Raw genomic sequence first — 25,660 nt, forward strand, 5'->3', positions numbered from 1 at the left:
GGGTGGTTGTACACATCTGTAATCCCAGCACTGAAAAGTGAGGCGGGACAGAGCATTAAGGGCCAGCCTGGGGTACGTAGTAAGTTTGAGGTCAGGCTAGGCCATATGATGAGGCACCCCTCCCCACCCCACCCTGTCTCAAAACAAACATTCTTAAAAGAAACTCACAACGTAACCTGCTACCTAAACTAACTCTTCAAACCTAGTTTATATTGAAGTAAAAACCGACACCCCCCCCCCCCAGCTGTTTTCCTTTAAACTGTCTGTCTGTCTGTAGTTCAGGCCAAAATCTGACTCTCGGTAGCAGAGGAAACTGTGTGTCCTGGCTTTAAATGTGGGGAAATGTAGGAATACAACTTTTTTGACAAAACCATTGAAGGTGTTTCAAAAACACATTTTCTCCTAAAGGAATCCTTTTATGTTAGCAGGATGGTTGGCATGACTTAGTTGCGTGGTTTTCCGAATGTTTAATTATTAATCTTCTGAAGTTTCAAATAAAAGTCTAATTTTAGTAAACAATGGGGGCCTTCTTTCAAACCCAATTGAACTATTCTGGCATGTAATTTTACCCTCTGCCTGGTATCATTTGGTACTGCCCCGTTAGTCTGTTACATAAAGAGCTTTTATTTTACCCCAATCAACAGGTCTTAATCCATAGACCTTGAGTGGTTTCCGATGGGTGGGGCTGGCTCCTCTTCTTTCAGAAGTCAGCGCTGGGAAGTTTGCACATATGCTTAAGGTACAGGACTCATTTTAGTGTAACCAGTAGCATATTCATCAGAAAGGCAGCTAAATACTGTCTCGTGGCTGTTAGTACCTGTTTGCTAACTTCTAGGAAGATAATTATTGTAGTGCACTTTATTTATATATATGCTAACCTTGTAGAGCAAGAGACATATAAAATTCAAGAACTCTATTTCCTGTTCATAGCCCCTGCTAGACAGTGGAGAGAGAGTACTAAGTGTGTAATTGGCTTCATTTTTGTTAACACTTTTAGTCTGATCATCTGTTATAATGGACTTTTGGTTTTGTTTTGATATGAGATCCTGCATATCACATATTTATGTTATGATTCATAACAGTAGCAAAATCACAGTTAAGAAGTATCAATGAAATAATTTTATGATTGAGGGTCACCACAACATGAGGAACTGTATTAAAGGGTCACAGCATTAGGAGGTTGAGAATCACTATTTTAAAACATTAGCAAAGCTTGAGGGAATATGAATATGAATGATTTCATATTTCCTGGGGGGGGAAGGAAACCTCAACTGGATTATAAAAGCTTTTTAAAATAATTTTAATTTTTTCCTTCAAATAATTGAATTTTGCTGGTAGAGGTGACATTCAGATCATACACCACACGGGGGCGCTCTTAAACCTGTTTTCAGCCCTCCCTCCCCCCTTTTCTTTTCCCTTGTAGAATGGGAAAAGGAGGTGGTGAATTCAATAATATTAACAACTTCTTTTGTTAGCTTGTTTGATGCTAGAGATTGAACCTAAGGTCCTGGACCTGCTAAGCATGTGTTCTACAGCTCCAGCCCCAGGCAGCATCTTCTAGTCTTCCGTTTCTCCAACATCCTTCCTCTAGAAACATTTTTAATAATTGAGGTTTTCCTCCAGGTTTAAGCCACTTCAGATGGACGCTCGTCAGTGCTAATTACTTCATATGTTTGGTCTTGGTGATTTCTTTTCTTCTTTATTAAAAAAAAGGTGGCGTGCTCAGATCAACCTTGGCACCTCATGTCACAGAAAATAGGTGGAGAGATCCCAACATCACAGCAGGGAGGTTTTTTGTTTGTTTGTTTGTTTTGTTTTTGTTTTTGTTTTTCGAGACAGGGTTTCTCTGTATAGCCCTGGCTGTCCTGGAACTCACTTTGTAGACCAGGCTGGCCTCGAACTCAGAAATCGGCCTGCCTCTGCCTCCCAAATGCTGGGATTAAGGGCATGCGCCACCACGCCCAGCTTCAGGGAGTTTTATATAGAGAGGAATCCTAGATATGCCAGGATCTTTCCCAGGACCCTACAGCTAGAGATACAGGAGTCTGACTCAAACACATGACTATCTGGCTCCAAGTCCATTGTTTTAAGCTGAATTCTCCTTTAGTAGATAGAATATAGTCACAGGTAACCTGGAGTGTCTTGGACTCAAATTCTCTATTAACTGTATGTTGCTGTCACACAGATCCTCAAGGATCTTCTTAGTCACTGAAGTGTTAAGCACTGGTCACTGTGGCCTGTTAGTTACATCTTACCATGATCTTTAGTTTAAAAAATGGCTGTAAATCTCTGAAAGAATGGCTCTTTAAAAATCATTTTAATTTTATTTGTATATTGTATTTGTGTGTATGTGTCTTTGTGTGCACAGTACCTGAGAAAGCCAGAAAGGTTGTTGGAGTCAGGCAGTTGTGAGCTGTCCCATGTGGGTGAACTCGTGTCCTGTAGGAGAACAGCCAGTGCTCATAACTGTCTCTCCAGCCCACATAGGGCAACTTTTAATTAAATTGAATAACTTTTATTTTTGAGGCAGGGTCTCACTGTATAATTCTTCCTAGCCTGAGGCTTGCTATATCGACCAGGCTCTCCTGGGACTCAGAGGTCTGCCTGCCTCTGCCTGCCTGAGTGTTGAGATTAAGGTGAACATCAGCACAGTGGGCACTGGGTGACTTTTTAGATGTGAATCGTTGAACAGCACATCTCCTTACTGTGCTGAATAATTGAGAATTGATGGGACTTTCCTGAACATGTTTACATCTCCCTGTCTTCATGAAGTTGTCCAAAAACTACTGGGATGTACCAGAAAGAGAAGTTCTTTTCTAGACACTTACATTCATGAGTGTGGACTTGAGATGTCACATTCTTTCCTGAAAGGTGGTTTTGTTGTTTTGTCTTTTTCAAAGGAAAGCGGTGTGCTTTGACTCCATTAGCATGTAATTAATTAATAAGACAGAGTCCTGTGGAGTGCTCAAATCTGCTAGATACATTTCTAAAATAGTTCATTAATGTCTCTGATGCAGGGTCTCATCCTGTATGCCAGGCTAGCCTGAAACTCTAGGCATTCCTGCTACTTCTCAGCCTTTTAAGTGCCGGGATTATGGATGTGAGCCACCGTGCACAGAAAGCGTTCACTTGTATTTCTAGCTTTTCTGGGATAGTAATTGTAGTTGCCTCACTGGGTGGCAGGACTACACTGTGCTGTGGGCAGCTCCATGTAGATTTCACATCGTACTCAAAATATTCTCAGCTGGCTTTTCATGGGCCTCCTCCTTTGTTAGCTTTTCAAAACTAGCATCTGTACCTTTTGTGAGTGTCAGCTGGTCCTGTGGAGGGTTTCCCCCGACGTGGGTCTTGGGAACGGAACTCAGGTCCTCTGGAAGAGCAGCTTTTGACTGCTGAACCAACTTTCTAGCCCCATCCTTTACCTTTTTTTTTTTTTTTTTTTTTTTTTTTTTGCAAAAACAGTCTCTTTATGAAAGGATTCAATATCAAAGGTATTTTGATGCCTTCGGAGAGGGCCTGTACAGATAGGTTTTGTTTTGTGTTTTTTTTTGTTTGTTTGTTTGTTTTTAAAGAAATCTCTTAATGGTCCTCAACTCTGTGTTTTAGGAACAGTGATGGGTGAGGAGATGTGGTAACCACTGTGTAGTTAGTGGAATGGCAGCAGCAGTGGGGAGATGTGGAGATTCTAGAAACGTCATAGCTGGGGTGGCAAAATTCTCCAACACTGACTCTCTTCGACAGAGTTTTCAGTGGTATCTGGGAATGTGGGAAAAATAAGACATGGTGCTTGTGTTTGGAGAAGCTTTATTATTTATAGTCTGTCACTAGATCTCTTTATAGGTTTTGGTATTAAAATCTCGTTATTATTTTCCACAGTAGTAGGTAGTTTTGGTTGCTGTTGATTTTTGTCTTTGAACCTCCAATCCATACATGGCCAAATGTATGATTGGTAGCTGCCTGCCTGTGTCCCTAGTTTGGAATTCTGGCACCTCGGTGCTGTGGGATCAACACTGACCTGAGGGTGAAGACAGCCCTATCACTTGAGGCCAGAGAGTTCAGCCTTCCCTGGCTTGAGTTGCGTTATCTACGAGGTGGAACTAATCCTGTCTGGGGAAATAGAAGAAGCATTTTTGAAGTGCCTCATGAGATTGGCCCCTTCCATCATTGAGATAGTCACCAGGCTGTGGAAGGGGCTCAGCAAGTAAGGGCACTTGCCACCAACCCAGATGGCCTGAGCTTGACCCTGGGACACATGGTGGAAGAGGAAAACTGGCTCCCACAAGCAGTTCTCTGCCTTCCACACTAGTTGTTCAACAGACACACAAATAATGAAGTGTAAAAAGAAGGTACTTACCAGTAGTAATCAGGCCAGTCTCACCTCCTAGTGCCTCACTGAATTTGATAATTTAAAGAGTCAAGATGAGGGGCTACAGAGATGCTCGGTGGTTAAGAGCGCTTGTTGCTCTTGCAGAGGGCCTGGGTTAGTTCCCAGCACCCACCTGGTGGATCCAGTTCCAGGGATCCAGTGTGTCTTCTTCTGACCTCCAAGGGTACCAGGCACACATGTACACACATGCAGGCAAAACAGTTCATACACATGAAATAAATCTAAAAATGAACTTTTTTTTTTTTTTTAAAAAAATGAATCCCATGAAAAACTGAGCTGTCTTCTCAGGCTTCTCTGTTAAGGCATGGAGGGGTGATTGGAGGCTTTCTTCTCCAGTGGAGCTCAGTTCACAAGATAAAGACTACAGTCTTAACTTAAATTACAGTTTTACTTTGTGTGTGTATATACGGAGGCCTCTCCTTCCACTCTGAGGGTCGCAGTGACTGAAATGTCATCCCTATGCTCTGTGGCAGGCACCTTTAACAACTGAGCCATCTCTCCAACCCCAAGGCTAAATACCAGTGGTTCCCAAAAATATTAAGTCCTATGAAAGTACTTTCTAACAGCTTTTTCTGCATGTGTTGAGCTCCCCTGAAGGATTACCCGTAGGCGCAGTGCTCTGTCAGGTGCAGCAGAGAAACTGGGCTTTGGCACAGAGGTAGGAATCAGTCCTACAGGATCAGACCTCACATTTCCACGGCTTTGCCAGGTTACATGAAAATATAAATGGTGCCAGGGGCAAAGGGCCAGTTAGTGAAGATGGCCTCCTGTTCCTCTGTTGTCTGACTTTGCTTGTCATTCCCAAGTTAGTGGGAGAGGAGGCTCCTGGCACCAGCCCCCAGCTTCATCCTCTGTTACCTTCCTTAGCCTTAGGCACAGCTTGTCTGCACCTCCCCACTCTCTCCAGCCATCATACACACGTCCACATACACGCAGTGTAGATCAGAGATGGCACAGTTCTGCAGTCTCCTGGCACTCCCCTCATCTGTCTCCTTGGGAGTCTGTTGTTTCAGTGTGGTTAGTATAATGTGAATGAGATATAACGGAAGAGGCAGCGTGGCCAGTTGTGTAGTCTTCCAAGCATTCGCAGGAGCCTCTAGGGATACTGAGTTGCTATACTAGGTTGTGTTCCTTATCGAAAGTACGTGGGACCAGAAGTATTTCAGATCTAGGAATATTTATATGTACATGATGAGACATTTCTGATGGGGACTCAAGTGTAAATATAAAATGTGTATTTACATGTAGCCTAGAGTTAATTTTATAGACTATTTAAAATAATTTTGTGCACAAATCAAAGTTTCACATTATGAAAATTTTCACCTATGGTATCATGAGGAAGTGCTCGAAAGCTTAACAAATTTCAGAGCACTTGAGATTTTAGATTTGGGGGTTAGAGATGCCCCTGCTGTACTGGTATTGTTTTAAACAGGATTGAAACAGTGGGCAATGCTGACTGACCTGGGGCGGAGAAAGCCCTGGGTGTTTAGTGTCCAGCAAGCATGCAGGAGGAAGCCCTGGCACAGAGTAGAAAGAGCTGGACTTTAGCCTATACAGCTTATTCATGCTGGTTCTCCATTTCCTGCCAGAGAAACAGTGAGAACTAGGGGATCCATAGGGCTCCAAACAGTGAGAACTAGGGGATCCATAGGGCTCCAAACAGTGAGAACTAGGGGATCCACAGGGCTCCGAACAGTGAGAACAAGGGGCTCCACAGGGCTCCTCTAGTGTCAGGCATCTTCAGTTCTGATCTGCAGACCCCGTCACCTGCTCCCTCATGCTGCCTCTCACATTGGTCCCAAGTGCTGGCTCATTCCAAGCATCGCTTTAAACCTGTAACTTGCATTCTTTACATTTGTTTCATTTCTGAACGTACCTTTAAAGTTTTTGTAGCATAAAAGTATTTTCTACTAATATGTTTCTTCTTATTTTTTTTAGCAAGAATTCCTTTTTCTCCCACAATGAATCCTGTCCCATCTCATTCTTCATCACAAACAACATGAATGGCTGGGGTTTATCATCCTAGGCAGGAAATATATATGCATACATACATATATTTAAACATACATACATTTATTTATACATACATACATGAAATTCTTCAGGCAGTAAAAGGCTCACTTTGTAATGTGTTCCTGGATCTTTTGTTTCCTTTCAGCACATACACCATGGTCATGCACGTGCACACAGATGAAAAAGCCAATGATTCAAAACATTATTTATTACTGCTCCACCTTGAGTTGCCAGTTCTCTTTCCTTAGAGGCACTTTTTTTACAGGCTTCTAAAGTATTGTCTACACATACACACACCCACACACCCACACACACACTACATGCACAGACACAGACACACGTACGCACACATATGCATACACACACCACACCATACACCCACACACACATGCACATAGACACACACAGACACACAAACAGGCACACACCTCTGCCTGATCTTTATGAGAACATTAGCTGTCCACTGGTTAGCTTGTTGCTGTAGCTGTGTCTCTCCTCCCTCCATTTCACTTGCACACTGTGCGTTTTAGAGCTTATTCCATGAAAACCAATTCCAGTGTGTGTGCCCTTGTATATACCCAGAGTTGTCAGTTGCCACCACCAGCACCTCCTAAGCAGCTTCCTTTTCAGCCTGAAATTGCTGCATCGCCATTGGTGCCCTAGTTCTTACTGGTGGATATTCAGGATGCTTCCAAAATTTGCTGAAGTAGTTTTGCAGTGAACTTCTGTGCTCCCAAGTCATCGAATTTGCATACATGAGTGGATCTGTTGGGAATGTTAACATCTTGTTAGGCTCACAGAAGGCAGTCTGGCAGTTGGCTAAGCCCATTGACATGCCCCTGGGGAAGGTAGGCACGTGCCTGGCTCCTGAGTCCTCTCCTGGCTTCTTGTTAGCTTTCTACCCTGATAGGTAAGAGAGGGGTCTTGGAATTGGTGCTTCTTTTACTCACGGGCACCTGGTTCCTGCTAGAGGCTTTAGTGCCCTCTGGCTTTGTCCTGTTATGGCCTTTGCCTACCTTTTGTCATTAGAAGTTTTATTTCAAGAATTCTTATGTGATTGGACTGGGACGATGACTCAGTGGACAAAGTGCTTTCATTGCAAGCTTGGGGATGAGTTTAGATCCTCCAGCCCTCACACAAAAGCCTGGCACAGTCTAGTCAGTCAGTGGTCTCTGGGTTCCGTGTGAGACCCTGTCTCAAAAATGAAGTGGAAACAATAGAGGAAGACACCTGGTCTCCCTGTGTGAATGAACTGTTCATACAGGTGAATAACACACACGTGCATGCATGTATGTGAGCAGACATGCATGCACACATGCTTGCTTTGCACCATAGTTTAGGTAGTCATGTCTCCAAGGTTTTTACTCACTATCTGTAGATTTTCATCCCTTCCTGGAAAAATTTTTCTCATTCAAGATTATTAAAACATTTGTCTATGCATTCTCCTAATAGTGCCTATACATTTTTGTCTTTTAATGTTTTAAGTTCCAGAACCATTTGCATTGGTGCATAATTTTAACACTGAAGTTTTGTTGAATGATTGTCCAGTGTATGTTTGCTTGGGTGGTTGGATGATAAGATCTCTACAAAATGACAGGTCGGCAGGGCTGGGTAGGCGAACTGAGCATGTAGGGAAAGCTAGCTGATATCGGGATGTGACCAATAGCCCCACAATTTAGGATTTCTGCTTTGCCTTGTTCTGTATAATTCTTGTCACAGCTTCTGTTTTCTCCCTGCCCCATCACCCAAGGAACATTGTTTAAATTGAATAAAAGCTTTCTGCTTTATTGGTAGTTTATCATTAATTTGAAAGACATAGATACTTGTTCTTGGTTGGCACTGATCAGATGACTAATATTTGCCCCCCCTTTTTTATTAAAGAAGAAGAATATTTGGGGTTTCTGTTTCTTAGTTACAGTTGCAACACCGTGGTTTCCAAGCTGGGTGCATGGTAACTGCCGTCAGCAGGAGATGGAAAAGTAATGGGAGTGATTTGACCCAGGGACGTGTGGTGCGCTGGAATGCTGAGAGAATCCATTTATTGTTATTTTTAATATGGAGAGTAACTGTGGTGCAAAGACTAGGGTTTAGGAGATTTATGATTTTTCTAATAACTCCGTTATTGAGGGAAACTTTTTGTTTTGTTTTGTTTTGTTTTTTGCCAGGGTCTGTTTACTGTTCCTACTAGCTAGCCAGCACTTCTCTGTACAAAATTAACAGCAGAACTTGTGGATCCCTGAGCCATGTATTTCCCTCCCAGGCAGTAGTGATGCTAGTCCTTGATTCTGCTGAGTTCTCAGAGACCTTTGGGGCCTGAACACTATGTTTTATGGCCCCTTTACATTTTTTCTTATTACTTTATGTATTTGTATATATACTGTGTGCCTGTGTGGGCACACTCACACTGTGGTGTGCATGTGGCAGTTACAGGCCTTGAGGGAATCAGTTCTCTTCTACTATATGGGTTCCCAGACTCAAACCGAGGTCCTCAGGCTTGGTGGCAAGCACCTTCCTTGTTGAACCAGCTCTCCGCCCCTTATGATCCCATTTTACAAAGAGAAGAATCTGTAACCTGAAGCAGCCATCTTTCATGCTTCCTGTTGTTGTTGCCAGAGTTGGTATTAGTGGCCAGCCCTGCTTCTCATGCTAGCCTTCAGGTCTGATGAAACAGCCATTTGGTTTAGAGAGAGAGAGAGAGAGAGAGAGAGAGATTAGTTCAAAGTTTAAAGCCAGATGATACAGCTCGTTTCCCTTTTTGTATTTGATGTCAACACATTTTTTTTTCCAAATCTGTTTACTTCCTGTATCCTGTCCTTGGTGGTGTTTTCTTCAACATTTCTTTTACTGTTTTGGGTGTGTAGTGTGTGTGGAGGTCTCACACACACACACACACATGGAGGTCAGAGGTCAATGTCTGCCATCTTCCCCAATCTTCACACTCCATTCTTTTGAGAGAGGTCTCTCAATGAACCCCAAGTTCATGGATTTGGCTAGACTGGCTGGCAGAGAGCTGCCTGGAATCTGCCTGCTTCCATTCCCCCTTCCCACCAGTGCTGGAGTTACAGGTGTACACTGCCCTGGAATCCACACTCAAGACCTCAGGCTTGAGGGGCAGCAGTTCATCGACTACGTCCCTCCTCGGCGCCAGTCCAGCGAACCCACAGAACTTAGCATCTAATGTTTTGTCTCAAGAAAGCTAGTATGTAAACCTTGTTTGTTCACAGTTCACACACTTGTAACTCTACACTCAGGAAGCTGATCAGGAGTGGGAGACCAGCTTGGGCTACACAGTAAACCCTGTCTCAGAAAGACAAACACAAAGGAACTTTGCATTTAGGGGCAGAAGGTGTGGCTCGGCAGTATATCTGATGGCTCTGGAGTCAAGCCCCAGGACCAAAAACCTACCGAAAGATGTTAAGTGTTCTGGAGTTCCATATAAACACACAACCATACCTCATTAGGACCCTAGTCGACCACATTTACTAGAATAGCATGTTAACTACAACAAGTTTGTAGTTTCCCACAAAGATCCCATAGTACTTCTAACTACTGAGCTGACAGAAACATCTTTTACAGCACACTGTTGCACAAAAGCAACCTTCACAAAGCTTTTATATGAGCTATTACGTGCACTGAAGACATTTCCAAACCATAGGCATTGCAGGAAGGCTTATTTGAGTTTGTTTTTGCACTGCTAGGAGTCATCCCGACCCCATCTTAGGGTATTTTTTTTTCAATTTTTATTAGATATTTACTTCATTTACATTTCAAATGCTATCCCCAAAGTCCCCTATACCCCCCCGCCCTTCTTAGGGTATTGATAAGTATGCAGACACCCTTGAAAGCTAAGCCCTGTAGTTTAAGCCTAAGGCTCCAGATTGCCCTTGTAGACTGTTCTCTGGCAAAAGGAAGAAGCAGACAAACCCAGTTTTTACCTAGTGATAGGACTCAAATAGTGATCTCTGTCGGTATCTGCATTAGCCATTTGCCGCGGTACAGTCGTGGTCATTTACCTGAAGGATTCTGGGTAGCGGTGGGTGGAGCCTGTAATGGCTGCAGGTGACTTGAGTTAATAAATAAAGTCTTAGGGAAATGAGCTAAGCCACCCACTGTTGGACCTTAACAACTGACCGCAGAACACAACTGGAGGGAGATCGAAGACAGAACCTGCTGGATGACCTTGTCACCCGAGAGAGACTGCTCCTGGCATCATTTAAGAACGAGGGTGCAGAGCCGGATCTGATCAGGTATGTTGCTTTCATTTACAGGGAGACCCGGGCTCCTGAGGACCTATGTGCCGTTCCTATAGGAGGAAATGGGTTCAGAAGAGAAACGACTCTCCAGAGTTCTAGCACTGAGTGGTGGTTTCTGTTCTGTATAAAGTCTACTTGTTTATAGCCTCTGACTGTATTTTCCTTCTGAACTTAGTTTTCATTAATTTCCCGGATTTAGTAAGCCTGGTGTGTTCAGCTTAAGCTCATGTTAGGTGAGGCATACTTATGGAGAATACAGCCAGAAATTTTCTTTTGCCTTCTTTGAGTTTTCTGCCTGGTAACCTTCTGAAGTTGGCTTTTTGAAAATGGTGTCCTGGTGAGATAGGGCAAAGCCACAGAGAGAGGGGCTTCCCTGGCTGTTTTCGTCTCCAGGTTCTTTGCCAGCCTGTGATGGGCACTGCATATAGCTAACAGCTGGCCCGAGCACAGCTTCCATTGCTGCGGCTAATGAAGGGATAAATCGTTTCGTCTTTAGTGTGGGCCTCTCCCGGCTTCTGGAGCTTAGGTTCATGGTTGGGAATATCCCAGAAGGAAACGGGTTCAGAAGAGAAACTGCTCTCCTCTTCAGCGCTCTAGCACTGAGTGATGGATCCATCGTAGAGTTCAGGGAATCAGCTTTCTGCTTAGTTCTCAGGCATTTTGTCCTTTCCCAAGGGCCACTGGCAGGCCCCACCTCAAACGTTCGCTCCGAGATGGGGTGGGTGGCCTCAGGTGGTTGTCATAAACAGCTAGGCTTGCAAACCACTGTCCTAGGACGAGCTGGAGGGGAAGCAGCAGTTCATTCCTGTTGGTTCCACCGTTCCCTGGCGCAGTTAAGTCAAGGTGTCAGGGAGAATTTACAAAATATGTGAAGCTAGATGAAGTTAAGTCATTTTTGTGAAGGATGAAAGCTGGGGTTAGGGAACGAGGAGCTGTGTCTTGGGCAAGGTTTTAAAATGCAGGCAGAAGCTTGTGGGGCCAACTCACTGAGACTCCTTAGCTCTCTCTGGCAATATTCCATCCCGTACACACAAGGGGTTGAAGTAAGAGGATTCTGATCCAGATTGGTGAGCCAAGGCAGATGAGCAGGGGGATTCAAGGTGAGAAGAAATGGTGTCCTCCAGTAAGAACCTCTACTGTAGGGAAGAGAAGAAAATAACAGGCCAGATATAGTTGTTCACTTCTGTAACCATGGCACTTGTGAGACCAAGGATTGCTAGGGTATGTAGGCCAGCCTGGACCACAGTGAGACACTGTTCCAGAGGAAGGAGGAGGAGGGGAAGGATAGAGAAGGGAGGAGGAAGAGGAGGAGGGGAAGGATAAAGAAGGGAGGAAGGAGGAGGAGGAGGAGGAGGAGGAGGAGGAGGAGGAAAAGAGATGATGACAACAACAACTTTAAATGAAGCAGTTGGTGGGAAATGTATTTCCTGGGAAACTAGCAGCCAAGGGGAGAGAGAATGGCCAGAGGACAAGGAAAGGCTTAAATCCCCCATTGATGGTGGATGTGGTCATGCAGGACAGTGATCCTTACCATTTGGTCAGAGGCTTTGTGCCCCAGACTGTAGTCACTGCTCTTTATTAAGTGCCATTCGATCATGCTGAGGGGCCACCTGAAGAGTGAGAGCCTTTGTGGTCTGGGTTTTGTCATTTTTGCTCCCTCGTACCTGTCTTCCATCCCTGCTTTTACAGTCTTGGCATCTCTGTGTCCCTGTATCTCTCACCAGTTCCTGCTGAGCATCAGTGGCAGCACCTGGGTCGAAGGTTGAGCACTCAGAATCGCAGCTCCGAGCTTGCAGATCGGTGACAGTGTTTTCACAGGGTCTTGGGTGATTTGGAAACTACTGCTTTGTACCTCCCTGCCCTCCTCCTTTTCTGAGCCAGGGTCTCACTACATAGTCCTAGAACATCTGGAACTTTGTGGAGACCAGGCTGGACATGAACTTACAGAGGTCCTCTTACCTTGCCTTCCAGAGTACTAGCTTTGCCCAATTTATTCATAACTGTGGCACTTTGCATCAGGGCCACCCGAGAGGCTCACTGAAAACAGGGAAGAAAAGGGGAAAGTGCCGGGGAAAGTGCCAGCACCTGTCCCCTGCTCGACGAGATCTACACGGCAGTGAGGCTGGGGAAGCTCCCATAGGTGGCAGGCTAGAGCCTCTGTGTCAGAGTGGCACGCACTCTGTTTGCTTTCTAGACACTGGACACTGCTAACTCAGCCGCTCTTTATAGCATCCCCTTTCAGAAGGACGCAGGAGGGTAGTCAGTTCTAAAGTCGACCTGCTGGGAAGGTTGGGTTTTAGATGTAAAATGTTTTTTTAAAAAGATTTATTTTCTCTCTCTCTCTCTCTCTCTCTCTCTCTCTCTCTCTCTCTCTCTCTCTGTGTGTGTGTGTGTGTGTGTGTGTGTGTGTGTGTGTGTGTGTGTGTGTGTGTGAATGCATATATGCACATGAGTACAGGTGTCTTTGGAAGCCAGAGTAATCAGAGGCAGTTGGACTTGATGTTAATGGTGGTTTTAAGTCACTGAATGTGGATGCTAGAAACCAAATGGGTGGGTCCTCTGCAAGAGTAGCATAGGACTACAGCCACTGAGCCATCTCTCTAGTCCCTAGATATCAAATTGTAATTTTTATATAATAGAAAGGCCTGGACCAGACAGCTTACTAGTTCCTCAGTTATCTGGGGTTCTGGTTCATTGATTTTAAAACTGGGCCATGTTTTGCTCATTTTTTGTTATTGTTAGACCCACATCCCACATGATGTGATTGCCTTTATGAGCTTTGCAAACAGTGAAATAAATGTCTTTAAAGATGTCATCTCTGGAGTGTTGTGTCTCCGCTGGGTCAGGGGAAGCTCACGCTGCTGCCAGGTGTGAGGATCTTCTGTCTCACCTGTCACATGCTCTCCTCAAGTGACCTGCCATGTGCCGCTCTGGTACCACCCACCCTCCCAACTGTTCCCTTCCAGTACCCAGTGTGCTTGCTGCCTGTTGCCTTATTTACTCCCTGACAGTCATCTCTTAGGTATAGAGAAGATCAACATTGAGTAGTAGCTTAACATCTGTATATTTTAATCAAAGCTTCCTCAGATCCTAGGATTTAAACCAAAGCCAATGACTGGCTGGGAGAATTTTAGGAAACTTGGCAGGTTCAGAGCAAAGGCAGGACCATCTCATTGCTGTCACTAGGGCTGCCTCCCACTGGTCCTGTGTGTTAAACGTTGATCCACCTGGATCCAAATCAGCAACATATCAGTTTGTTGGTAAATGGTTGGGGTGACTTGGGGACAGAGAAACCAGACTGAGAATAAACTGAAGTAATGATGCATGAATTCTGGATGTTGCAACATGTAAGATCACTGGCCTAACTTACCTGCATTTCCCCAAGATAGAGAACCAAAAACAATGTATGCACACACATGTGCACATGCGCACACATGTGCACACTCACACACACACGTGCACAGGCAGATTTTCCTTCAGTAAGCTTCCAGAGAAGTTGTGTTTTAGAAGTACATAAGCACTGTTAAGGAGAGGTGATGGCTGAGGAGAGGGGACCTGTTTCACAGAACACGAACCCTGGCTTATGTAAAAAAAATCAGTGGGCCAAATAGGAGTCAGTCACCATGGAAACATCAAGAAGGAGAATGGTCTCGGATTATTAGAAGATGAATTCCTCAGTTTCTTAGCAAATTGTTGTAGGGATAGTGTTGGTTAGCTCCGTTGTGCCCCCTAACAGGAGTATATCTATGTGTGCCTAGACAAAAAGTGCAACTCCTATAGTCTAGGAAAGTGCAGCCAGTAAGGAAATGCATACTAGAGAGAAGCTACTACAAAATGCTCTTAGGGAAGTCCCTGGGTGCTCAGCTGCCGGGTCATGGGAATGGACTCCCAGGTTGGTGGCCTTGCTCTAACTAGGCAGGGAGATGGCTCCCTTGCTGATGCAGAAACCTTAAGAGTCCTGAGTGAAGGAAGGGATGCTTTGTGAAGCCCATGTCCCTCATTCCCAGAAGCCTCCTGTGCCTTTCCTCCACTCTCCTCTCCTTTCAGATGGAGCTTATTAGGGAGAGAAGCATCTTGGCGAACGTCAGTTTGGATTAACACTTCCTTTAAGCAGACATTAATGTGCTGATCCCATAATTGAATGTGTAGCCATCATGTGACAGAGTCTTCATTTTACCTCACAGATTACCAGTCATTATCCAAGAGCAGTAAGCCCGCGTCCAAATAAGCAATGGTTGGCTAATTTAGGTATTTGGACAGTTGTTAAAGAAGCCTCTGTGTAGCAGTGTCCCTTGGGAGATGATACGCAGTGACACAGCGTCTGACTTGAAAGCCAGTTGCCCTCTGCATTCAGAGCCTTGCTGAGCCTCGCAATTAGCTAGAGCTTTGTAAAGAGAAAGAAGAAGTTCTGCATGCTCCACTGCGCTGTGCCGGTCTCCGAGGTTAGCTCGCCTGTCGTGGGTGGCTAGCTGGCTGAGCTTAGCCTCACACCACTAACCACACAGAGGATTATGGGAGGGGAAAGTTGTTTGGAGCTTGTGTTGGTAGTTTTATGTCAGGAGGATGCTAACAAAATGGCACCTTGCTAGAATCAAACGGTGATAATCAAATGTCATATTTTCTTGCAGTAGAATCATGTTAATTTTAGATATATACTTTTCTCTTGATCTACTGAAACATATAGACTATACAGTATGTATTTTATGTTACTGTATGGGCAGCTTAAGTATGCACAAGAAAAATTCCATTAAGTCTTACATTAAAAATATAACCTCTCAAAATGAACACGTAAAAAAAAAATTAAATTAGAAAAAAGTATCTAACCTCTCTTGCAGGGCATAATGGCCCATGCCTGTAGTCCCAGCTAGTCAGGGGCTGAGGCTGGAGGATTGCTGGAGTTCAGGAATTCTGGGCTGAGTATGTTATACCAGTCAGGTGTCTGCACTAAGTCTGGCATCACTATGGTGATGTCCTGGTAGTGGGGACCAGTAGGTTGCTCAAGGCATAAGCTGGCTCAGTTTAGAAAAATAGACCCTCTCTCATTTTAAATCATGGAATGTTTTATTTCAGTTTAATGGTTTGTAAGAAGGATATGCACTCAATAGTACCTAGATTTCTTAAAGAATCATTTATTTATACTTGATAGTACTGATTTTTTTTTTTTTTTTTTTTTTTTTTTTTTTTTTTTTTTTTTTTTTTTGGTTTTTGTTGTTGTTTTTTGAGACAGGGCTTCTCTGTGTAGCCCTGGCTGTCCTGGAACTCACTCTGTACACCAGGCTAGCCTTGAACTCAGAAATCCGCCTGCTTCTGCCTCTCAAGTGCTGGGATTAAAGGCGTGCACCACCACTGCTGGACTGTAGTACTGATGTTAACACAAGACCACTCTTCTATCAGTAGGCAGTTGCTAAGGCACTTAACTCATTCGCTGGCTCAGGCAGTATGCAAACTGAATATTTATCCATTTAATTATACCCAGAAATATGGTAACCCTTACCTTTTCTGTAAAGATGTGCTGACATCAATGAAGCTCTATTTTTATCTAAATAAGCCCATGGTAGGTATGAAAGGCAGCTAACTAAGAACACTGGGTTCCCTGGCAGTGCAATAAACAGTGGATATAGATGCAAGAACGCTGTGATAGAGCGCACAGTGCCTAGTGTGTGTGGCCATTGCCATCTCTCGGGATGTGGTGGCCCGAAGCAAGCATTGAGAGCACTTGCTCTCTGCAGGGTGTAGTCCCCAGAACCCTCATACAGTGACATGACACATACCACGGCAGGAAGTAGAGTGAACTCGGCTGAAGAGCAAGTACCTTGTTCTCTGTGTCAGTGTGAGCCTGTTCAGCAGGCGAGGTCACGGGACCCAGTACTTGGCACTTGCCTTGGTTTTAAATGTATTTTTTGCTTCTTGATGGAGATTTTAAGTATCTTGATGACAGGGATCAAAGACTACACAGTGGTTGAAGAGTCTCTCCTGAATGAAGGACCACCTCTCTACTTCCTCTGTGTCTGTCTCCCCAAAGTCCTATCCTACAGCTATAGCGTATACAGAGTATACAGCAGGCACACTTGAACACTGCACATTTTTGCTGACTGCAAGCCAATCCAAGATGTGATAGGACACTTAAGGAACTAAACAGTTGGGACTGTCAGGTGTGTTTATGCAGAAGCTTTCTCAGTGACTCAGAGGTCCAGGTTGTGTTGTCACAGGGCTGTGCTGTTGTAACACAAGGCCATGTATCCTGTGGATGGAGTAGAGAGCGAGGTGGGGCACTATACCCTCTTAGGTGATTGGTCCTGCAAATACCTTACCCTATGCCCATTGTCTGGAGGGGGTCACATTGGCTCCAACCTTCCTGTGAGGGAAGCTGGGGACCGTGATACCAAACTGGGGCTAGGGGAAGCATGCACCCTGTGCCTCTCTGGTTCTTTTGAGTGGTTTGGTAGGTAAGTACGTAGTGCTGCTGCTTTTCCAGTCAGCAGTCAGAAGAGACAGCACATCAGACTGCAGAATACAGAGCCACTTGAGACAAACCGAACGGGACAGGCACGGAAACAGACACTTGGGCCAGTGAACAGAATAGAGGATCCGGAAGCAAAGCCACACAGCTGCAGCCGTCTGAGTCTCCACACTGCAGAAAAGACAGCCACTTTAATAGATGGTGCTGGGAAAACTGGGTACCCACATTTTACAGACAGAAACTAGATGTCTGACTCTCACCCTGTACAAAAAGCAGTCTATAAATGGGGCAAAAACTGTGCAAGACCCCAAACTCTGAGTCATCTAGAAAAACACATTTCAAGATTGGGGCATAGACAGGACTTTATAAATAGGACTCTTAACAGCTCAGAGGATAGTACAATTTGACAAGTGGGGAATGCATCAAAATAGGAGGCCGATGGTGGCTGGGAGTGTGGATTAGCATCTGAAGTCCTGGGTTCAGCTCCTGGCACCTAAATCAATAAATGGCTCCCACGCAGACAAGGAGATTGATAGTGCAGTTTACAGAATGTCACAGAGCCTCGTGGCTTTCCTTCTGACAGACATGTAAGCATGAAAGATCCAACAGACCTGTTCAGAGGCCAGATGAACCCATCTAACACTTTTCAAAAGTATGATGGGTTAGCAAGGTCACGGAGAGTCCAAAGCTCTACACCCTCAGCCATCAGAGATGCAACTCAAGTCACTAAGATTCTCACTCTAATGGCTGCCATCTGGAAAACAAACAGCAGCAAACACTGGGAAGAGTGGGAGTAACTCCTGGCAGAAGCTGTTGTGGGAACCGTTATAGAGTGTCTCAAAAAGAAAATCATTATAGAGTGCCTCAAAAAAAAAAAAATAGAGCGAGTATATGATCCAGCAGTACCACTCCTTAGGAATAGACCCAGAGGGACCCAAACCATCATACACTAGATACTTGCATCCCTGAGTTTAAACCAGCACCATGCATGATGGCTGTGCTTGGGAATCAGCCTAGGTGGCCATGGAAGAGTAGAAATGGGATCTGAATGCTCTAAGCCATAAGAAGAATGAAATTAGCTAAGCTTTCTAAGAAAATGCAGTCACACGTCTGCATGTGAGTTCAGGTGCCCACGGAGGGCATAAGTTGGGTTATCATGCAGTTAGGATTCTCTCAGCCACAGGGAACAGATGATCCTACCAAATCTGCTTAAAGAAAGCATCCCCACGAAGGAGACCCCACATTAGAACACTTGCTAACTCAGCTGCCTGGTGCTGCCGGCCGTCCCCACGCTCCCCTCCTCTGCCTTGCTCAGAGTGGGCTCTTCCGTTCAGTCTGAAGCCTCTCATGGTTTCCAGATGGATGCAGCAGCTATTAGCTGCACTCTGGGCAAAGCAGGAGAGGAAGAAGATAGTTAGCATGAGTTAAATATTCAGGTGGCTAGGAAATCTGAAAAACATTTACCAGGATTCAGGGAAAGTCCTCTTCGTTTTGACCCTCACCCCTACAAAGTAAATAATGTTTTTATCCTTCTATGAGTCTCTGAAGATTATAGCGGTAAACATGAGTATATTCTCTTCTAGTCCACCATCTTTCATAAATAGTTTAGACATGATTATATCTTAGAGATTTTTTCCCATTAAGATTTGTAGTTGATATTTTAGTATTTATTAGTATTAAATTAATATTAAATTCGATACTAGTATTTAGTATATTTCATCATGTACACATACCATAATTAATTTAACTAATAGTTATATATTGTGTCATTTTTTTCAGTCTGTCTTTCTATTATAAAAAAGTTCAATAGTTTCTACCACAAAAGTTCAGTACTGGTCTGAGATATGCGAGACTGTTTCCCTCTAGCCCCCGCAAATACAGAGCAGATAATCTGAAATGTAGGTGATTTCTCATGTGTCAAAATATCTCTCTGAAGAAAATCTCAGAAGTGGTGGCTAGATCTGAGGCCATATGCATTGGAAATTCTGGTATTTGGAAACTATCACCCACTAGGTCATAACCAGTCAGACCTGTGTCAGCAGTTCCTGCACCTATTTGCCTGTGCACTTAGCTTGCCCCTGGGAGAGATTTGTCTATCTTAGTAGAGTTGCATGCACTTACTCCATGTACTTACAGTCACCTAAGGTCTAAAGAAACATGGCTCTCCACTCCCCCAGCCCCAGACAGGCTTTCTCTTTGTAGCCCTGACTGTCCTGGAACTCCATCTGTAGATCAGGCTGATCTTGAACCCAGAGATCTGCCTGGCTCTGCCTCCTGAGTGTTGGAGTTGTGACTTTTAATATTCAAAAACAACTGACCTGGCAAGATGATGGCTCAGTGGATAAAGTGTGCCACACAAGCCTGACAACTTGACTTTGATCCTGGAACCCACAGAAAAGTGGAAAGAAGGCGGGGACTGACTCTACAGAGGATCCTCTGATTGCCCCATTATATACACACAGCATTAGTAGTAGGAGTAATTTTAAGCAGTTGTAACTGTTAAGTATCTGATGGAGAATGTGAACCCCACTATTCTCCAATTTGGCCTTTATAGTTTTTTGTTTTTTTTAAAGATATATTTATTGTTGTATCTAAGTACACTGTAGCTGTCTTCAGATGCACCAGAAGAGGGCGTCAAATCTCATTACAGATGGTTGTGAGCCACCATATGGTTGCTGAGATTTGAATTCAGGACCTTCGGAAGAGCAGTCAGTGCTCTTAACCTCTGAGCCATCTCTCCAGCCTTGGCCTTTGTAGTTTTGTGTCTGACTGCGGCTTTTCAAGGTGGAGGTGCTAACTTTGTCATGTGACACATTCCTGTGGACCACCTGTTAGTTCTTCCTGCTGGTGTGCCAGCTCTGCCAGCTCTGCAGTCTATAGGGCAACACTTCCAATATGCTGGCCGGCCAGGAACTTGCTCTGTGCACCAAGCTGGCCTCAAAGTCAGCGATTACCTCTCTTGCCTCCCAAGGGTTGGGATGAAGGGCAAGCTTGTGCCTTCTTTCTTAATCTCATTGCTGTTTTATGTTCCCCCTTTTGCACACAGGCTTTTGATACCTGATGTCTGCTCTTAACACTATAGCCACTTTCTTTCTTTCTTTCTTTTTTTTTTTTTTTTTTTTTTTTTTTTTTTTTTTTTTTTTTTTTTTTTTTTTTTTTTTTTTTTTTTTTTTTTTTGGTTTTTTTCAAGACAGGGTTTCTCTGTATAGCCCTGGCTGTCCTGGAACTCACTCTGAAGGACAGGCTGGCCTCGAACTCAGACATTCGCCTGCCTCTGCCTCCCAAGTGCTGGGATTAAAGGCTTGCACCACCACGCCCAGCTATAGCCACTTCCTTAATTCTGCTTTTAATAAATTTTCTGTTGATTCTTACATTTTCCAGTTATTTTTGCATGTTTGTGTGTGTATGTGTGTTAACATGTTCACAGTTGTGTGTGTGTGTGTGTGTGTGTGTGTGTGTGTGTGTATGTGTGTGGTGTGGGTTGGGGTGATGTGTAGACCAGAGGTCGGTGTCAGATATCTTCATTTTCTAACTTACCTCTGGAGGCAGGGTCTCTCACTAAACCCAGAGCTTGCCAATTTGGTTTGTCTGGTTACTCAACTTGTTCTGGAGATCCCCCTGTCTCTCCCTCTGCCTCTGCCTCTTGAGTGCTGGGAGTCTAAGTGAATCCCATGTTGTCTGATGTTAACATGGGTGGTGGGAATCTGAACCTCAGGCTGCGTGACCAGTGCTTTTCCCATGGAGCCATCACCTCATTTCCCAGTTTTGATTTAAAGAAAATTCGTTATTTTATGTGTATGCACCTGCATGAACAACTTATGTGCACCATGTGTGTACAGGAGCCCATGGAGGCCAGGCACAGGCAGTTGTGATATGCCTACTATGGATGCTTGGAACTGAACTTGGGTCCTCTGCAAGAGCAGCTAAGTGCTCTTAACCATTAAGCCATCTCTCCAGCCCAGGTTTTACTATTTTTAAGAGTAACGAACCCCTTCTTGGGAACTTCACAATTAGCTTTGGCTTAAAACTTAAAACTGTGTCACATGACCCAATAAGACCAGAAACCGAGAAGTCTCTGGATTGCCATGATTGGCTTGGTTAGTCAAGCCAGATGTTATTTTGAACTGAAAATGAAGACAGTCATGTTCTCCAGGGGGCAGAGCCTTGACCAGAGTTGGTTTTCTGAAAATGGGAAGAGATGAGGGGTGCTGAGTGAGCAGGCAGTGGGGGCTTCTCAGCTTTCTTCCCTGGCTCTCTTGATGTGCAGCCCTTGTCAGGGTGACATTTCTTGAAGAGCCAGAGGCTCATCCCCAATTCTTTGACCAAAGGAAGGACTTTTATTTCCTGCTCCTTCGGTCCTATAGAAGAGGTAGCTCACTGGCCTTTGGATTATTTTATTTATGCTAAGCTCCATTTGCTAGATCAATGCTTTTACACAAACCTCCCCCTCCCATTTTGTCTTTATAAGAAGCTGGAATGTTTCCACTTCTCACTTCTTCCTCAGGAAGTGATTAGTAACTTGCACAATATAACCCAGTTCCATCACACACTCATATACACTTACATGTTTGAACACTACCACATGTAACTCAAGCATACACACATGCATAACATATGCAGACACGAGCACATATGCACAAGCACAGACACATTCACTTACACGCATATGCACATTTACAATTACATTCACACATAGACACACTTTCATCTGTTGCCTTCTTCTGTAGACATGATCTTGTGCATTCTACATTAATTCCTATTTAACTGTTTTGAGGAATAGTAGCTTCCAACTTTGTCTTCAGAAGCTGGAGAACTGTAACTGGTTAATTTGGTGTGTGGACTGATACAGTTGCAGTCATAAGGAGGACTTGAAAAGGAGAGGGGCTTAAGCAATCTGGCACATCCTTTGTATTGGAACATCTGATTTGCTTTGGTTTCAGGACCAGGTATCATGTAGTGCAGGCTGGCCTTGTATTCTCTCTGTAGCCAGAGAATGGCCTTGGGACTTCTGCTCCTCCTGCCTCTGCCTTCCAAGAGCAGGGGTGACAGGTGTGTGCAACCACGCCTGTTTTACACTCTGCTGGGGACTGAACCCAGGTTTTGTATGTCTCGACAAGCACTTGGCCAGTTAAGCTATAACTGCTGCCCCTGGTACACCTGCTGTGTTGCTCTGTATTAACTAGTGGTCTGATACTAGTTATGCGGTGTCCATGGTGAACAGTTTTGTTATTTGGGGTTGGGCCTTGGGGATCATGTTCAGGGTCTTGCAAAAAGTGCACTGTGCCATTAAGCTACTGCTCCAGGGAGTGGCCATGTTTTCTTGGGGAGGAAAATTGAGTATGTCTTATGACAATTTTTTTCTTAGGACTCAGTTTCCCCCTTTGAACCCAAGGCATCATGTATGCCAGGCAGGTACTTCACCACTGAGCCACATCTTTATTAACCGATTTGGTTGAGATTATTAAGCCAAAATGTTGACACTTTGGATAGTGCCGTGACTTATGGCAATTTAATAGAGCATTTGTTTTTTGAAGAATATTTTGAAATATATACTATTGGGTATGTGTTTACACCATTATAATTTTATGTTTACATATGTTATAGATTAATGGTGAAATTTTAAAGTACTATGTTAAGCAACAAAAAGTCCAGCTGTGGAAAGAACTCAGAGACAACAAAGGTTCTCTCAGCTCCATCATGCACTTTACCGTTTCTTCCTGGTGGCAGCCATCTTGGACAGTTGTCTGTGTGTCCTTCTAGTGAGATTCTGCACATGAGTGGCTGCACACATGCCTCCAGGCTCCTGTCTCTGACCGCTCTTTCTTCACACAGATGTGTGTTTTGCACTCTTAACTGTGTGTGTGATCCTGTCTTGTTAGCAGCGTGCCTTGGAGAGTATTAAGCAAATTTTAAGCTTGCTCTTGAACATTCCGAAGCATTCTGAGCATGGCAGAGCAGCTGTCTGAGGCGTCTAGGTTGTGGCTGCACTTCTGAGGCCAGTTATTACTTGGCGGGTTCTCTGTAGTTGTTACTCTGGATTAGCATTTTTCTGTAATGGTCAAGTTGACTTCTGAATGAAGGCTAGTTATAAGGAGACCATATCTATGTGGATGCTTGATCAAGAAATGAAACCGAAGACCTTAAGCTTTGAAGGACTATTAGTTATTGCAGCTCTATGTCATCGATCAAGTCATTGATGCATCTGTTATTACCAGGGGGTATATAAGAAAGCACTCTGTTGGGAAGTGGGTAGAAGCAACAGCCAGGGCTTTCCAAAGGCTTTACAGGTTAAGCAGCAGCAATAGAAATACACAATGGTAAAAAATGTGAAGTTGGCCTTTATTTTATTGTTGAAAATAACTGAGCAGGGTGTGTTGTTTACTGTCAGGGTTCCTGCCTATCGCTCACCAGGCTCTGTATTAACCCTCTACCTGCCCTGCAGCAATGTTTATTAAAATAATGTGAATTTGGGGCTGGTGAGGTGGCTCAGAGGTTAAGAGCACTGGCTGCTCTTTCAAAGAATCTGGGTTCAACTCTCAGCACCCACATGGCGGCTCACGACTGTTTGTAACTGCAGTTCAAGAAGATCTGATGCCCCCTTCTGATCTCTATAGGCACTGGGCTCACACTTAGTTCACAGATATACATGTAGGCAACACACACACACACACACACACACACACACACACACACACACACACAAACAAAATATGTGGGCATAAACCTAATAAGAACTTCGCACGGAATACCATGAAACATCATTTAGAGGAACCAAGGAAAACCCAGAGATTAGAACACCAGTGGTTAAGATGTCAGCTTCCTTTAGACTGGGTTGTAGATCCAGAGCGAACCCACTTACAGTTCCCTTCTGAATTTTGGCTTCTGTGTGGTCAGTTGATAATCTGGCATCTACCACAGTTTCTATGACAGACAGTGTGAAGAGCCAAGCAGTACCAAGGCAGCACTGAAGAAAGGACACAGCAGTGCAGCGGCTGGGCTAAGGCTGCATTGCGGTGTTGCACAAGGAGAGGCAAGTGAACCAGGAGAACGAAATAGGGCATTTAGGACCAGTCCCCCACACATGTCATCACCTGACGGGTCACAGGGGTGGCTTGACAGGTATAGCATTAGGTCAACTGATGTCCACACAGGGAAGAAAGGAGTCTCACAGCCTCTGTTGTCACCAATCTAAAGGAGCCTGTGGACATAAACATGAAAGGTCACATGAGCAATTAGTAGAAAACCCAAGCTGTGGTATAGGCAAAGATTCTTTTTAGGACATCCAAGTCACTAAACACAGTGGAGATCATGAAGAAATGGACTCCATCAAACACAATGGAGATCATGAAGAAATGGACTCCATCAAAATCCATCTTCCAAAGACTTCTGACAGTTAAGACAAAGTAGAGTGGAAATCAGTATGTTCTGAGTATTCATCTGATCTGGGAAATATATCGACCATAAATAAAGAGCCTAGAAGGCAGATGACGTTAGACAGACAACAGCAGAGGATATAACCCTGGACTTCACAAAGGAGATGGTGTGTGATGAATGTGTGCAAAGGTGTTGGCTTTAGTCAGTTATCAGGAAAGTTGGACTGTAACCAGGATGTTACACCACCATACCTACCAGAGCAGGTCGGCTACCTTGCCGGGCAAACCGGATGTTTCTAGGATTTGCTGGAATTCTCATATACTACTGGTAAGACTGCATAAGTACAGTCTCTTTAGAAACTGCACACCCACTCAAATGGAACTGTTCCACAGACTCAGAAAGAATGTTTATAGCAGGGCTGTTCTTAAAAGTTCCCGTTGGAAAGAGCCCAGGGAACTCTGTAGACTAATGGTCTATTCAGACATTGATATTACACAGCAAATACAGATGAACAGTCTACAGGTGCACAGCACACTGTGGATGGCTCGCACAAACATGCTGAGTGACATAAGCCAGACACTGGAGTTACACATGTATGCTGCCATTCCTATAGAGGTGAAATTTATAGTGTTATGAATCATGAAAGTAAGTGGTTCCTTTTGGAAGAGGAAGTGAGCAGAATGGAACAGCCGGGCTTCTGGGCCAGAGAGACTGCTCATCGAGTAAGAGCGCTTGCCATGCAAGCCTGATGACCTAAGATTGATCCTCAGAACCCATGTAAAAAGCCAGATGTGGTGCTGCACATCTGTAATCTCAAGGCTCAAGTCCAGCGGGACAGGAGGTGGGGATGGGAGAATCTCCTGGAGGCTTGCAGGCCAGCTAGCCTGGAGTACTCTGAGGAGTGAGAGATCCTGCTCTAACAAGATGGAGGGAGAACTGACTGCTGGGAGCTGTGCTCTGATCCAAATGCAGGTCAGTGTGTACTGCCCCACATTCACTCAGTGGGTCAGTGTGTACTGCCCTACATACTCTCACTCAGTAGGTCAGTGTGTACTGCCCCACATACTCTCACTCAGTAGGTCAGTGTGTACTGCCCCACATACTCTCACTCAGTAGGTCAGTGTGTACTGCCCCACATACTCTCACTCAGTGGGTCAGCGTGTACTGCCCCAC

The 25,660-nt window shown here is 44.4% G+C and overlaps 1 protein-coding gene across 1 annotated transcript in view; it reads left to right on the forward strand.

Annotated features, from left to right (window-relative positions):
- Positions 1–25,660, forward strand: part of Stx8 (syntaxin 8) — a 234,232-nt gene that overhangs the window by 7,903 nt on the left and 200,669 nt on the right. Inside the window, exon 4 of the mRNA XM_021212912.1 lies at positions 10,537–10,647. Within this exon, the coding sequence (XP_021068571.1) occupies positions 10,537–10,647 (111 nt within the window). The remainder of the gene's footprint in view (positions 1–10,536; positions 10,648–25,660) is intronic.

This window comes from Mus pahari, chromosome 14 (assembly GCF_900095145.1).
Source record: "Mus pahari chromosome 14, PAHARI_EIJ_v1.1, whole genome shotgun sequence".
Lineage (NCBI taxonomy): Eukaryota > Metazoa > Chordata > Mammalia > Rodentia > Muridae > Mus > Mus pahari.